The sequence below is a fragment of the Tetrapisispora phaffii genome, chromosome 9, assembly GCF_000236905.1.
Source record: "Tetrapisispora phaffii CBS 4417 chromosome 9, complete genome".
Taxonomy (NCBI): Eukaryota; Fungi; Ascomycota; class Saccharomycetes; order Saccharomycetales; family Saccharomycetaceae; genus Tetrapisispora; species Tetrapisispora phaffii.
In genome coordinates, this window is record NC_016528.1 from 723,999 (window position 1) to 740,259 (window position 16,261).

Consider the following 16,261-nt stretch of genomic DNA (forward strand, 5'->3'; position numbering starts at 1 on the left):
TTGATACTGTGGATTTTAGTATTTAAGGATATTTCTCAAAAGATATATCATCTGAGTTGATTTTAATAACTGCTAGTGATTTATATATATAGCTGAGGGCATTTTATTGAAATACTGCAGTATTGAAAAGTTTTTTTATCTTTGGTAAAAGGTTTAAGGTATATTGTTCCATTGGGATTGGTATATATATAACTTGTATAAAGGAGGTAAAATTCATTGCCAGTTTAATAAAACTATTAAACAAGAATAAGAAGCACTATTAGCTATATAAAGAAAAAAAAAGAAGTCCACAAAACAAACAAAAACAAGAAGAAATGAAAGGAAGATCACAGTTAGAAAACACATTGCTGTTGAGATTAGACAGTGATGGTGTACCAATTGCCAATAATACACTTTATGGGAGTGGTGTATTGACATTACCATCTTTACCTTATAAATTGGAATATATTAATGATGATAATCCAATAGTCACTTTGAAAATTATGATTGCTGCTGGTTCAACAATTTCTAGAGATGGATTGATTTGGACAAACGTTCCTGAATCTTCTAATGTCGAATTTAATAGAGATCACTTTAGAAAAATTATTATTAAATCGTCTATTCATAGCGATTGCTACATTGATTTAAAATTATTTAGACCAGGTTCTTTCTGTTTTTACGTATCTTATAGAAATAAAAAAAATCTATTGAAGACTACAAAGAAACATTATTTTATTTTAGGACCCTCATTATTCATTAACGATACTTATTTACCTTTGAATTCGATAAATTGTCAAACTATCATTTCCAAATGGTTACCAAAAAGTACAAGTCCTGAGGATAATTGGCAAAAAATCTTTAAGCTTATCGCAAATAAAAAATATAACATGATCCATTTCACACCTTTGCAACAAAGAGGTGAATCAAATTCCCCATATTCAATTTATGATCAATTAATGTTTGATCCTGATTTTTTTAAAGAAAACCAAAAATCTGTTAAGCTTTTAATTGATGATTTAGAAAAAACTCACAATATGTTATCATTGACAGACATTGTTTTTAATCATACTGCTAATAATTCTTTTTGGTTAAGAAAACATCCAGAATCTGGTTATAATCAATTCACAGCGCCTCATTTGAATGCAGCTATTGAATTGGATAAAGCATTGCTGGATTTTAGCTCAAGGTTAAAATCATTAAATTACCCAGTAGATTTGAAAAATGATAACGATCTTTTAGAGATTCTAGACGGTATTAAAGTTCATGTTCTTGGTCAACTGAAATTGTGGGAATATTATGTTATTAATATTAAGGAAACAGTTAATGAAGTCGAAGCTAAGTTTGATGAAATAAGTATTACTAATGGAGATGAAGAGGATGAATCATTGAATGACGAAATATTAAATAATTTAGAGAACTTAGCCGCTTATGTTCGTGAAAATTATAATGTTGGTAATTTTGATAATCTAGCCGAAAGATATTCACATAAATTAAATATTGAGAAATTAATTATTCTATTAAAGAAATCCAAAAAGTTCGAAAAATTTGATGAAGAAACTAACACTTTTATCATAAATCTATTAGACGAAATAAATTTACCCCTTTATAGGATTTATGATGATGATGTCAATGAAATATTAGAACAATTATTCAACAGAATTAAATATTTAAGAATCAGTGATGATGGGCCAAAATTAGGTGTTATAACAAATAAATCACCATTAACCGAACCCTATTTCACTAGATTTGTTGGTGAAAATGATGGAATAGAATACGCGTTGGCTAATAATGGTTGGATATGGAATGGAAATCCCCTTATAGACTTTGCTTCTAAGAACTCTAAAGCTTATTTAAGAAGAGAGGTGATTGTTTGGGGTGATTGTGTAAAGTTAAGGTATGGTAAAGAACCAGCAGACTCTCCATATTTATGGAAGAGAATGTCAGATTATATTACAATGAACGCAAAGATATTCCACGGTTTTCGTATCGATAATTGCCATTCTACACCTTTACATGTAGGCGAATATTTCTTAGATTTAGCAAGATCACACAATCCAAATCTTTATGTTGTTGCTGAATTATTCTCTGGCTCAGAGACTACAGATTGTTTATTTGTTGAGCGATTAGGTATCTCGTCTTTAATTAGAGAAGCCATGCAAGCTTCATCAGAAGATGAATTATCAAATCTGATTCATAGATATGGTGGTAGACCAATTGGTTCTTATAAGTTTGTTCCTATGGATACATTTGCATTTTCACCTGACCTTGAATTAGACGAAGATTACTGCACATACAGTATAAAGGATAAGAGCATACATTGCGTTTCAGAAATCATGATACCAAGAGTTCTAACTTGCCAACCTCCACATGCCTTATTTATGGACTGTACTCATGACAATAAAATGCCATATGAAAAGAGAACAATTGAGGATACGTTACCAAATGCGGCATTAGTTGCGTTTTGTTCAAGTGCAATTGGGTCAGTATATGGTTACGATGAAATTTATCCAGAGCTACTTGACCTAGTAAATGAAAAAAGGAAATATGATTTATCTGGATCTATTAATAAAAATTTAAATGACGAGGTAGGAATCTGTAAAATAAAAAGGAAATTAAACGCTATCAGAAAAGAAATTGCTATTAGTAGCATCGATATTGAAGATTCTGAAATGCATGTGCATCATGAAGGCCAGTATATAACTTTTCACAGAACTAATTCAAAAACAGGAAAAGGTTATTATCTAATTGTAAGAACAAAATTCAGTGATTTCAATGAAGACCAAATGTTCCCATCTGTTACGTTGAGAGCAACCAAGTGTAAATTTAATTGTGCCTATTCTTTAGAAAAAGTAGATACTTCATTTTCTCCAGATAATGATCTACTAACAGGAGTTAAATCAAAAATTGTAGAATTAAAAGATTTTACAATTCATGTGGATGCTGACAGTAATTCTGTTATAGAGTTACCTGAAAACTTTCCGCCAGGTTCAATCGCAATTTTTGAAACAGGCTACGTGGGGATTGATGATACGTTAGATCATTTGATTAGATCAGGAGCTCTTAAAGCTACTTCAAACCTAAATTTTGAGTCTCTAAATGCAGTACTTTTTAGATCAGAAAGTGAAGAACTAGATGTTAGTGGCAACACTTTTGGTGCTTATAATATTCCAAATCATGGTAAGTTGGTTTATTGTGGTTTACAAGGCTGGGTTTCAGTACTAAGAGATATAATGATAAACAATGACTTAGCACATCCTCTAAGTGTAAACTTACGCGAAGGCCATTGGGCCTTAGATTATATTTTAGAACGCTTAAATCTTTACAACGATAAGCCAGGAATTAGAGATGTCCAAGCTTGGTTAGCTGAGCGTTTTGATAAAATTAAACAATTACCAAACTTTTTAGTTCCAAGCTTTTTTGCTTTGACTATTGGTATTCTTTACGGTTGTTGCAGATTTAAAGCGATGCTATTATTTCCTAAATATATTGGTAACGCAAATGTATTTGTACAAAGTTTGGCTCTAACTTCGATCCAAATGGTTTCAGAAGTAAAGTCTACATCGATTTTTCCAAATATTAATGTCCCTTGTATGTGTGCCGGATTACCACACTTTAGCACTAATTATATGAGATGTTGGGGCAGAGATGTATTTATTTCTTTCAGAGGGCTCTTGCTAGTAACCGGAAGATATGAAACTGCTAAACAACATATTCTAGGTTTTGCTAAAACTACTAAACATGGATTGATTCCAAATTTATTAGATGCTGGGAGAAACCCAAGATACAATGCTAGAGATGCGGCATGGTTCTTTTTACAAGCAATCCAAGATTACATTACTATAGTTCCTGAAGGACATTCGATTTTAAGCGAAAAAGTAAGTAGAAGATTTCCATTAAATGACAAATACATTACCTACGAGGACCCTGAGGCGTTTAGCTACTCGTCTTCAATTGAAGAAATAATTTATGAAATCCTAAGTAGACATGCTAAGGGAATAAAATTTAGAGAAGCAAATGCTGGACCTAATTTGGATAGGGTGATGAAGGATGAAGGTTTTAATATAGAGATCGCAGTTGACTGGAGTACTGGTTTAATCCATGGTGGCAATCAATTTAACTGTGGTACTTGGATGGATAAAAACGGTGAAAGTGAAAAGGCCAAATCCAAAGGTGTCCCGGGAACCCCAAGAGATGGCGCTGCTGTTGAAATCAATGGTTTATTGAAAAGTACATTAAGGTTTGTTTTGAAATTAATAAGTGAAGGGAAATTTAAGAAAACAGATGTCACCAGACAAGATGGATCTAAAATCTCCTTTGCAGATTGGAATGATTTGCTTCAAGAAAATTTTGAAAAAAATTACTATATCCCATTAGATCCTAAAGATGATAATGAATACAATACTGATTCGAATATTGTAAACAGAAGAGGCATTTATAAAGACCTTTGTGGTTCTGGTAAGCCATTTGAGGACTATCAACTGAGACCAAATCAATTTATTGCTATGGCAGTGGCTCCAGAACTATTCTCACCAGAACATGCTATGTCTGCTATAAAAGTAGCCGATGAAAATATTAGAGGCAAACTAGGAATGCGTACTTTGGATCCAAGTGATTATAATTACAGACCATATTACAACAATAGTGAAGATTCTGATGATTTTGCAACTTCTAAAGGTAGAAATTATCACCAGGGTCCAGAATGGGTATGGTGTTACGGTTATTTCATGAGATCTTTCCATACTTTTAACTTTTTAGCTAATCCATTGTCTAGAAATGAAACTGAAAACCGGCCATCTTCATATTTAATGCAACAGATTTACTTAAGACTAGATGATCATAGAAAGGCAATAATAGAAAGTCCATGGGCAGGTTTACCAGAATTAACAAATAAAGATGGGGAATTTTGTCAAGATTCAAGCCCCACCCAAGCTTGGAGTTCAGGATGTATTTTAGATGTCCTATACGATGTTTGGGTAGCTTTTGATTCTAAATGGTACGCAAAACAAATTAAACAAAACAATCCATAATTGATATAAGTGAGCTCACTATTATTAATTACGATGATGGTTGTTTTTGCGTCCATAAAACATCTCTGAGTTGGAGATATCTTCATATATTGTGTACTCATTATATCTTGTCTAATTTATACCAATAATTATTTTAAAAATCATAAGACAAATTTATATAAATCATATTTCAAAAGACCAGCGTATTATTTAAAAAAGTGCTACTACACCACCAATAGACAGACTTATCAACTTTCTTTTATCTCTATTCTTAAAACAAGTAAACCCATTCAGTTTCTTTGTTTTTAATTAATTGGATGTTTCACTTCGTGATCTGCTGCGTAAACGCGTATTACAAATATTGATAAAGTCTCAAAAATGGAACAATAAGAGGGGACGAAAATAGAATTAGAAGCATAACAGACTAATAATAGACAAAAACATATCTTTGCTAGAGTTCTTGTCTACTATTAATTAATATAACACTAAAAGTATACTCAGTACTAGTCATATACCGATACATTATAATTTGATTCCATTAATCTATGTTAAGCAATCTATAAAATTGAATTAATGTAAATTCAGCTATAGAACCTATTGTTGTGACAAATTAAGATTCGAATAATACTGTTTTAACCAAACATTATAAAAACCCAAAACATTACTAATAACTTAAATATCAATTTTAACTTTCAACAGTCATTTTAAATCCAAACAGTGGTAACCATAATATATTTCAACTCATATTTTTGTTATTTGGAAATATTAAGCTTTAAATAGGATAATGATATGAGTACAATGAATATACCTAATTCAAGACGAAAAGAACTTATAGAATTGATACAAGCTTTCTTTTTGGAATCAACTTTTTTGATTTGCGAATCAAATAATTTATCTGAATATGAGATATTGAATGAAATAAAACATTTTGAAGAAAACTTGCAAGCATCTTCTACTGTAGAGATACCTGAATCAATTGAAAAATGGTTTGAGAAGAAAAAAACTGATATTTTGACTAGTAATTCAGCAGATAATTTTTTAACACTAGTAATTGAAACAGTTCTGGATTTAAGTCAATTACCTCCTACTGACTTTCTAACTTTAAAGGATCGGGAAGGTAATTCATGGAATGTTTGCAAAGGTGGAAAAAAATCAGGTATTGTTTTAGAGAGATGGCTAATAGAATTAGATAATAAATCAAGTACATTCGAAAATTATAAAATACAGCATGAAGAAGAATATGGAGATCTAAACAATAAAGAGAACGAAAGAAAATACATTAATGAGACGAAAAAGCAAATAATACTTTTGGCCAGATACTTATACACTTTAATACAATTGCTACCGACCAGTAATCTAATAGAATATATTTCAAAAGGTGATATTAAATCAAAATTAAGTTTACAGATCAAAGTTATGGATGGTTCTCAAACTATTCTTTCGAAAGGGAGAATTGGATTAAGTAAACCAATAATCAACACATATGCAAATGTTTTAAACGAGACTAATATACCAGCGCATTTAGAGCAACGGAAATTAACACCAATATGGACTGAACTTGGATTATTGAGAATTTCTTCTTCCCTAAGAATTGATACTAAATTTGAAATTAATAAAATAGTTCCGGTAAAGTCCAAGTCGACAGATAATGGCTATAAAAATATAGAGTATGGTGCTAAAATTAATAGTCAAGATTACGCTACTGATGTCAGTGAACATAACGCACTTCAAGATACAGCAAGTAGGAATATGGACACGCTGGTTTCACAACCTGCCTTACAGTCCTCTCGATCTCAAGGTAATAATGCATTTATTTCGGTTTCGCCACATACTAATATGTTAACAGGCGTATACTCATACCCTTATTCCACACAAAATCACAGTTTAGGTAGTAGAAAAAGTTCTTTGTCAAAGAGTTTGAATCCATTCAAACAGGCTGTTGTTTTGAATAGTGGTAATAGTCCCCAAATGTTACTGAATAATACATCTAATGCATCTGTTGCAGCTGTGACGAAAAATCAAAGATCAAGGAACAGCTCCATGTCAGCTGCAAATACACACTCTCATGACATTCCAACGGATAGTTTTAGTGTCGGTAGTGGGTCCAAATATTCCTCATCATTTAGTAGGCTGCATCGTCATTCGAGCATTAAATCAACTGAGATTAATGAAAACCAACTAAAAGTTATTCCTAAACGTACCACTTCATCAGATGATTTACTTGATTTTATGAAATTGTTAGAAGATAAACAAGATTTAAATGTTGGGAAAGCAGCTTCTAAACTAAATACCAGCATGATTATATCAAATTCGCTTCTGCATTACCAGAAACTGAAACCTTCAAATACCATTTTAAGTGACGATCTGTCATTAAGTGTAATTGGTGAACCTGGATCAACTAGAAATAGACGTGTTTCGGTATCAAATTCCTCAATACCTTCAGTTTCTTCTCCTATACAATATACATCAATTTACTCTAGATTATCAAAAGCAAATGTTAATGGGAGTGATATCCATAAAGGGGGTGTGCAAGGTAAAGAAAGTTCATACGAAAAAGAGAAAGCTTTAGATGGAAACTCAGAAAGAAACCTAGGTACTTTTGGTATCAGACCTCGAAGTTTATCTAATGATAGTTTAACTTCTGTACAACGTATTTTACCGATTCAAAAATTGTATTCTGGAGACAATTTTTCATTTGATGAGGATGAAGAAATGTTAGTATCTGTACGGGGATCACCAAATAATAAATTGAAAAAATCTGTATCGCCACATTCCATTGATAGCATCAATAGTTATATCTCTAAAAACAGATTACCATTTCAACAGCCATCATATTACTCTAATCCGACAACAGCGGCAGTACCTGCATACGCAAAACTTCATAAACCAAATATATTATCAACTGAAATGTTAGAAGAGGAGAGCAAAAAGAAAGGAGAAGCTAATAATAGTGACAATACTATTGATGAGAATCATAGTCGGCATATCAAAGAGGATGAGGATGAATTGCTGTTTTTTATGAGCGATATGAATATATCAAAAGATTAGGCATTTGCAACCAAAGTTCCTGCTGTAGTCTCTTTTCTAGATAATTGCATTAATAAATAATTTAAAACATCTTTATCATATAGGAAAAAAGTACTAGTTAGATCAAATGATTAGAATATAAGTAGCAATGACAACATTGTCGTGTATCTTTTTTTAACTTTTTGCATCATGAATATGTGTATATTGAAACGCATAGAGACAGTTCTACTTTGTTGATGTCAATTTGATGATCCCTTGCCCGTATATAAGTGAAACAGAATCAACTTACCTAACAACTTTGTTTCGACAGGTCCAACACGTTGCTGTTATAGAATCTATTGTCAATGTAATATTAATATATTATCGTTATATGATAATCTTCGAAAAACGTTTCATTGTGGATTCTTCTGATTAGTTTTACATCATTGAGCAATGTCAGCGATTCTATAATTGGTCACACTATTCCATATGTTAATTTATCTCATTAAAAATTATCATTACTTTCAAGTTTGCGCCCTTTTTGAGTACCTGAATTACAATATATAATATATATAGCTCATGCTTTATGTCAAATTATCCTACAATTTTTTTATAGAATACATAAATTAACATGGTAAATTAGGTAAGGGCTTCTAATCAAATTTGATCTTTCAACAAATTGCATTCTTCAATAATGAAACATCATTGAGTTGAAGCCTGAAAGCAGCTGTAACATTTCTGACAGATGATTTTGACTGTAAATCTCGAGCATCACTTCTCTGTGCCATAACTCAAGTTACAACAATAAGGCAATGTGTTTTTGCTAATTTAAAAGTACAAAAATGGATAACCATTCTCAAGATGCAATATTCCATCGAAATTATTCCCTGTCTACAATACTAATGTATTTTATAAGTGGATTGCAGCTTTACTTGACCACTTAGCCAAATGCAAATATTAACATATCATTCCACCATCACACGGGCAAATTAAACAACCTCTCTTCCGAGCATGGCATTTCAGGGCTCAACTTGCTGTTTCAACACTTTGTTCCTGTACAATTCTATCCCCAGGAATTACAAGATGCTTATAAGAAAGGTTTAGATTCTTATCATATACTTCGTGAAACTATGGCTTTAGCTAATACCGCTCACAGCTCCACTAATATTATGAATAAACTCAAAAACCTAAATTATATTGGCAGTGAGCCTGCATTCATTTTCATTTCCATGATTCGTGAATTAATCAATCCAATTCGTCCTGAGGAATATTTTCACTTAGAACCAATTATTATTAATTACATACTAAACTCCTTAAACGGTGATTATGCTTCCATTAGAGATCACTTCTCACAGCCACCCCAATATACTATCGAAGATATCTTCGCATCCATCCGCAGCAAGTATGAATACATGAAAATGAACAAGAGTATCAATACCACCTCCACTTCTCAAACTGATACTTATCACACCTGCTCCAGACCACTACATAAGAGAATAATTTGACCAATTATGTAACAAATCCGGGCATAGTGCAAAAACTGTTTCCACTATAATATTCAACCAATAATGTGTCACCTGTCAAAAACTAACGTTTAACTGAAGTTGCGTGGTGAAGTTAGTTATGCTCTCGTAACATCATCTACATCCTTTGGTTATCACATTTATATACCATCCAATCATCGTATTGTTGACACCACAAATTATTTTATACTCACACAACAAGAATACATTAACGCCAAAAAACTTGTCAAACCACTCCAAAATTGATGAACTCATTAACGAGATGTTTCCTGTTGTCGATTAATCTGTGAATAACGAAGATAACTATAATAAAAATGTGGATTCACATTCCCAGTCTTCGATGTACAATGTTCCCGTTGATAGTTTATTGACTACGAATACCGAATTCGATAATAATAACATTAATACCGATACAGCCATTGAACCACTGACAGTTCATGACACTGACACTTTACTGGACACGATTAATGACACAGAAGTAGCCGCTACGTTACCTAAGGCATCTGATACACTGATTAATCAGTCAAAGTCTACTACTACGGCCGACTCAGTCTCTTCTTCACCATCATCATCATCACCACCACCAATACTACTAGTCGCGACAGGCACAACTATCGTTTTCCAACACCCTCTACTAGTTTAGTGGGGCAGACAATGTCTCTCGCTAACACAAATAAAAGTGAGAGAGACAACTCTAACAATCCAGAAACTAATGAGAAGGATGACAAAAACGAAAATACACACTAAACTTTATCAAAGCAATAGAAAACGGACTACAAAATGTTCAACCAATGCTATGGAAAAGTCTATAATGTACCACCCAGCCATAACCCATAACAAAAACCACTTACCAAGATCAAAGTTCATCCAAGCGTACAAAAAGTAACTACAATCACTACAAAATATGGGAACTTGGGATGGTGTACCTATCGATGAAAACACAATAAATAAATCCAACAAAATTAATACTATGTTTATATTTACAGTTAAACGAGACGGTACGCACAAGGCAAGACTGATAGCAAGAGGTGACCAACAACATTACAATACCTATAATAAGGACGAAAAATCTAACACTGTACACCATTATGCTCTTATGACGTGCTTATCACTGGCATTAGACAACAACCATGATGTTATCCAATTAGATGTATCGTCGGCATATCTGTATGTGGATTCAGATGAAGAACTATTCATTAGACCTCCTCCACATCTAACTATGCAAGGAAAGGTATTAGCGTTACGGAAATCACTTTGTGGTCTGAAACAATCAGGTGCTAATTGGTAGAAGTTAATTAAAAAATCCTTAATAGAAGACTGTGAAATGAAAGAAACAAGTGGTTGGCCATGTGTCTTTACAAAAAGAGTAAAGAAAAGTATTGTAATATTTTACTTGTTTGTAGATTATACGGTTATCACCACAAATGTCAGGAAGACCGAATATGTAATAATATAATTAATTCAATCCAGCTTCAAGACAAAGATTATAAACGATGGAGCAGACCCATTAGTTAAATCATATGATATTCCAGATCTCGATATCGAATATATACAAAAAATATATATATGTCACTCGGTATGGAAAACGACATAGATTAGAAAATTAAGAACTTTAACATAGACCTGTCACCTATCCGAAGGGTGCCAGGGAATCCCAAGGAAATAATAATCAGAGAAGATCTAGAGGTAAATAAACTTGAATACAAGAAAAAGATTTTATGGATGCAACAAACCATTACATTGGCGTCATATATTGGTTACAAATTCTGGTTCGATATTTTGTATTGTGTAAATTGTCTAGCAAGACACACATTATATCCGTCTAAACAAGTAATTAGGTTCTTTAAGGAATTGTTACAATTTCTTTGGCAAACAAGGTCTAAAAGATTGGTCTGGAATAAGCGAGATAAAACAGATGATGATGCAAACTATATCACTGGAATCGTTGACGCATCATTCGCTAAACAAGAAGAATACAAATCCCAATATAGAGCATTCATACAGTTGAACTCAAACATGATCGGTGCGGTATCTTCGAAGCTTAAACTAACATGCGCTTCATCCATTAAAACTGAACTATATGGTATTTCAGAATCAACGCATAGATTTGCCAACCTATGTTTGAGGAACGGAGCTATCCACTAACTGACTCGATGGAAACTCAAGTGTCTCTGAAATTTGCTACTTCCACTCCGGAAGTGTGTGTATGTGTGGGAGGGGGGGGAGGGTTGTTTTTCTAACACTGAAAGGGAATAATTAAATGACATAAATTGGATATGATTTAATTTATCCAATATATATACTTTCCTTTACACTACTATTTATAAAAATTATATACGCATAAAGGAAGAAACAATTGCAACCAGACTAATTTTATATATAACTATTAAAGCTTATTACCAATAGTAGTAAGTGTTCCCAATATTTTCAATTACAATCTCAACAAAATGAAATAATTAAAATCCTCGAAAATGATTATTGTGCTTCGTTGAGAAATTTAAAAGCTTAAAAGCTTAACACAGTAAGTTTAGATGAGAGTTTGTCAGAATACCGTTTATTTACAATTCATGAATTATCTTTCACTTTATCCTGATTCAGAGAAGTTTAATAATACATTTATAGATAGAAAATCTACATTAAAATTGGATGTAAGAAAAGACAAAATACAGCTTTATTTTAAGGTCACATATTGTTATTAGAATAATCTAGATATCTGTCAACATAACTGAAACATAGAATTTCTAAACCAGAAATTATAAGTATGAGCGCTATTTAAAATATGTACTCTCACGTTGCGCCAGGTAGTGTGACAGTTTTTATATCACAGCTTCATCTCTTGTTGCACAAACCTCGTTTAAAAGCGATATTCAATAATTAGTAATCACATCTCAAGCGTTATAAGTATCAAGTTAAAAACCATTGCATGTCATAGCGAGGAGGCGCCCAAAACAGTTATATCTTGTCTTTGCTTCAATTCTTGAATTGTAATGAAACAGAGTTTCTATGACACTACTTGTAGTAATTCTGTGCTCTAACTAATTTTCCCGTTTTTTTAATGCGCGTGAAAAACAAAATAATTAGTAATCATTTCTTTTACCTCTTAGAAAAGTTTAAGGTTACCTTGAGATAAGTGTAGCATGAAAAGCAAATATACAATTGGGACCCTTTTTGTTCCTTTTAGATGAGCGTGGAGGACTAACCCGGAGTATAAAGATTCTAGTAGCTTAAAGGTTTCCTTGTCTTGTAAATTGGGCATAAAATTTACCACAGTTAACATAGTTAACATAGTTATTATTATTAATTAATAATTAATAATCAGTTCTCGGCAGCATTTGTTGGAAGTTGTTGCAAAATAGTGTATCATCGTTACTGAACATCAATTGATTTGATTTTTGAGTAACATACATGTTTAAGTTCAATATTTTTCTTCTGGTTTAGCCAAAGGAAACAAATGTCGGTTTTGAATTACGTCGTCATCAATCTTTAATGAGTTTCTAAACGTATATAAACTAAGTAAATTGAGAGTATCTTGTCAACTGGTCATGGATTTATTTTTTATTTCATGCGCAAAGTAAAGTACATGACAATAGTATCAACACATACAACACATTTAAAGATTAAAAATGTACGTAGAATCTTTCAAAAATACATTTGCGGTTGATATCTTGGAATATTTCAATTTGGCCAAGATTGAAGAAGCAATTCCAGATATCAGCTCTATTAAACCAATGCTTAATTCATCTGATAATTCAATAGAAACTGAAAAGGAAAATGATGTACAGGAATCTTTCCAGGTCAGCTCAGATTTTGATTCATTAGATAATAAAGAGAAAGCAGTAAATGACATTGAAGCTTGTCCAATTGAAGAAAAGCCTAAAAATCAGAAAAAGGTAGAGGAAAGAGACCCATATATGTTAGAGTGGGATGATCCAAATGATCCTGATTTTCCAGTTAATTGGTCCAAAAAGAAAAGAGCAGTTATTCTTCTTCAAATTATGTTATTAACAAGTGTGACATATATGGGTTCGTCAATTTACACACCAGGCCAATTGCAAATCCAAAGTGAGTTTGGTGTAGGGCATGTTGTAGCTACATTAAATTTATCATTATACGTTCTAGGATATGGTTTAGGTCCATTAATATTCTCACCTCAGTCTGAATTTTCATTACTAGGTCGTCAGCACTTGTACACAGTCACTTTATTCATTTTCGCCATGCTCCAAATCGGATGTGCTACTGTACATAATTTCGGTGGTCTAGCAGTTTTGCGTTTTTTCAGCGGGGTGTTCTGTTCGCCATCCCTGAGTACCGGTGGTGCTTCTATTGCTGATATATTGGCCCCAGAGGTTGTCCCTGTATTTTTAGGATTATGGGCAGTTGCCGCATTTTCTTCACCGGTATTGGCTCCATTATTAGGTGCTGTCATGGTCGTTGCTGAGGACTGGAGATGGATCTTTTGGCTTCAATTATGGCTATCTACATTCACACTAATTGTGTTATTGTTGTTCATGCCAGAAACACACCATGGCAATATATTATATCGTCGTGCTAGAAGATTAAGGAAACAAACAGGAGATGACAGATGGTCGACTGCAAGCGCAGAGAAGGAGAAAAAATTAGAATTAGGTGCCTTCCTTTTAACTGCTGTTTACAAGCCAATCAAGATAATTATGAGAGAACCTATTATCGCCGCTATTGATATGTATACAGCACTACTTTATGGTATTTTCTATCTGTTTTTCGAAGCTTTCCCATTAGTGTTTGGTGGTATCTACAATTTTACTTTAGTCGAAAGTGGGTTAGCTTTCCTAGGGTTCCAGGTTGGTTGTGCGATTATCTATCCAATTTACATTGTATTTTTAGTCAAATATATTTTACCAAGAATGCAAAATCAAACTTTTGTTCCCGAGGATTTCTTGGTTATAAATATGATTGTTGCCATCTTTTTACCTGCAGCATTATTTGTTTTCGGCTGGACTGCTGGAGTCCATTGGATTTTACCAATATTTGCTGAAGTTTTATTTGTAATCAGTGCGTTTACTATATTCCAAAGTAATTTTGCTTATATAGCAATCAGTTTTTCAGACCATGTTGCATCCGTCTTTGCTGGTAATGGTTTAGCGCGTGCAGGTTTTGCATGTGCATTCCCATTATTCGGACAAGCCATGTATAATAACTTGGGAAGCGAGAAATATCCAGTTGCTTGGGGTTCGTCATTATTAGGTTTTATTTCAATTGGTATGAGTACAATCCCATTTTTGCTTTACAAATATGGTGCAGTTTTACGTAGTAAATCTAAGTTTACTGCTTAGATGCTCTACATTCTGCATGCATGCATGATAAGCTTAGCACGAGATAAAAAATAGTACCAATATACTTCAAAAATTTTATCGTCATTCAATTTTTATCATGTAAATATTATTTAAAAAAAGTCACAATTTATAACTCTCTTTTACCTTTAGATCAATTGCAGTATCTGGTTGGTAATTAATATTAGAAAACTATTTTTGATCATACGTGATGGATATGTTTTTTGATATAATGTAAGTAATGGATAATATGTAAAAATACCCCATTGGTTATTAGTGTACTCCTAAGATTGACGATCTAATAATAGACGATGAAATAGTCGCTAATATCTATCTACTACTGTCGATCTGTTTCTGAAGATTAGTCGGGTTTGTCCTCGTTATCATTAGCGAAGCATTTATGAATAAAAAATGACGAAAGTTACTTTATAAAGAATATTATGTTATCAGAAATCATTAGTTAACTACCATACAATCCGCTTAAATCCATTCATTACTTTGGAATTAAATAAGGCTAGAGGGAGACAATACAATTAATATAACAATGTTTTCTCTTCTGGACAGAAAATTCTAATAGGTTGAATACAATAAATAATTTCTTTTATTAACTTTTATAATATTAATTAGTATTTTTACATTGTAACTGACTAAGATGAAGACCTAGAAAATGGTGTGAAATTTTGATCATATTTTTAGTAACTAGGAAATAGCTATTGAAAACACTTTATATATATACCTTACACATTCAATTGGAAATGATTATTAAAAGCCGTTGCCAGCTGGGCGGGAAATGGATTAGATTAGTTAATTCATATGAATCAATTAAATTGATTTCATTATAAAAATGAATTCCGAGCCATATCCAAGTAATACATATGCACGGGCAGTGCCAGTAATAAAAACAGTGCGGAATTACTTTGACGGGCCCACAAATTGGCGACCGAAACTGAGATTTATGCGACAAAGAAAATGGTAACTGAACAATCTTGGATATAAAAATTGTCGAAAATATTATATCTTGCCTAATTTGACTTAGTGTTTGACAACTACGATAACACATACTTGAATTATGAAAGAGTAAATATCACATATGTGATGATTTGATAATCGTATAACTGAAATAGGCGAACGTCACCATCAACTTGTATAATTAGTATATTTTTTACAAGAACGTGCGAGAGCATGAAGAGCAACAAGACAGATGATCATGAGATAAAAGTTAAAATATTGTTATAATAGTAGATTTCTATTAAAATATTACCGAATTAGTTGACAGGATCGACAATTAGTGGTTTAAACTATGTATATTGTTGAAATATGAGTAATACTTGAATTTAGATTTCAACATGAAGCATGAGTCATAAGCGGATATAGTCCGATATAAATATGGTTCTTCATGGTTAGCTAGTTGAAGACAGGTATTGTACTCACAGAAATG

General features: G+C 32.5%; 5 protein-coding genes across 5 annotated transcripts; all 5 read left to right on the plus strand.

Moving 5' to 3' along the window:
* Nucleotides 1-314: 314 nt before the first annotated feature.
* On the plus strand, nt 315-5,006 carry GDB1 (bifunctional 4-alpha-glucanotransferase/amylo-alpha-1,6-glucosidase; the record flags this gene model as incomplete). The annotated part of the gene is made up of 1 exon (XM_003687216.1): nt 315-5,006. One exon carries the CDS (start codon nt 315-317, stop codon nt 5,004-5,006), a length of 4,692 nt encoding a protein of 1,563 aa, XP_003687264.1.
* A 768-nt stretch (nt 5,007-5,774) lies between these two features.
* Nucleotides 5,775-8,033, plus strand: ATG13 (serine/threonine protein kinase regulatory subunit ATG13; the record flags this gene model as incomplete). The annotated part of the gene is made up of 1 exon (XM_003687217.1): nt 5,775-8,033. One exon carries the CDS (start codon nt 5,775-5,777, stop codon nt 8,031-8,033), a length of 2,259 nt encoding a protein of 752 aa, XP_003687265.1.
* Nucleotides 8,034-9,121: 1,088 nt separating this feature from the next.
* On the plus strand, nt 9,122-9,496 carry TPHA0I03310 (uncharacterized protein; the record flags this gene model as incomplete). The annotated part of the gene is made up of 1 exon (XM_003687218.1): nt 9,122-9,496. The coding sequence occupies one exon, from the start codon at nt 9,122-9,124 to the stop codon at nt 9,494-9,496; it is 375 nt and encodes a 124-aa protein (XP_003687266.1).
* A 1,740-nt stretch (nt 9,497-11,236) lies between these two features.
* On the plus strand, nt 11,237-11,659 carry TPHA0I03315 (uncharacterized protein; the record flags this gene model as incomplete). Its single annotated transcript, XM_003687219.1, has 1 exon — nt 11,237-11,659. The coding sequence occupies one exon, from the start codon at nt 11,237-11,239 to the stop codon at nt 11,657-11,659; it is 423 nt and encodes a 140-aa protein (XP_003687267.1).
* Nucleotides 11,660-13,137: 1,478 nt separating this feature from the next.
* On the plus strand, nt 13,138-14,826 carry TPHA0I03320 (MFS transporter; the record flags this gene model as incomplete). Its single annotated transcript, XM_003687220.1, has 1 exon — nt 13,138-14,826. One exon carries the CDS (start codon nt 13,138-13,140, stop codon nt 14,824-14,826), a length of 1,689 nt encoding a protein of 562 aa, XP_003687268.1.
* Between the last annotated feature and the right edge of the window lie 1,435 nt (nt 14,827-16,261).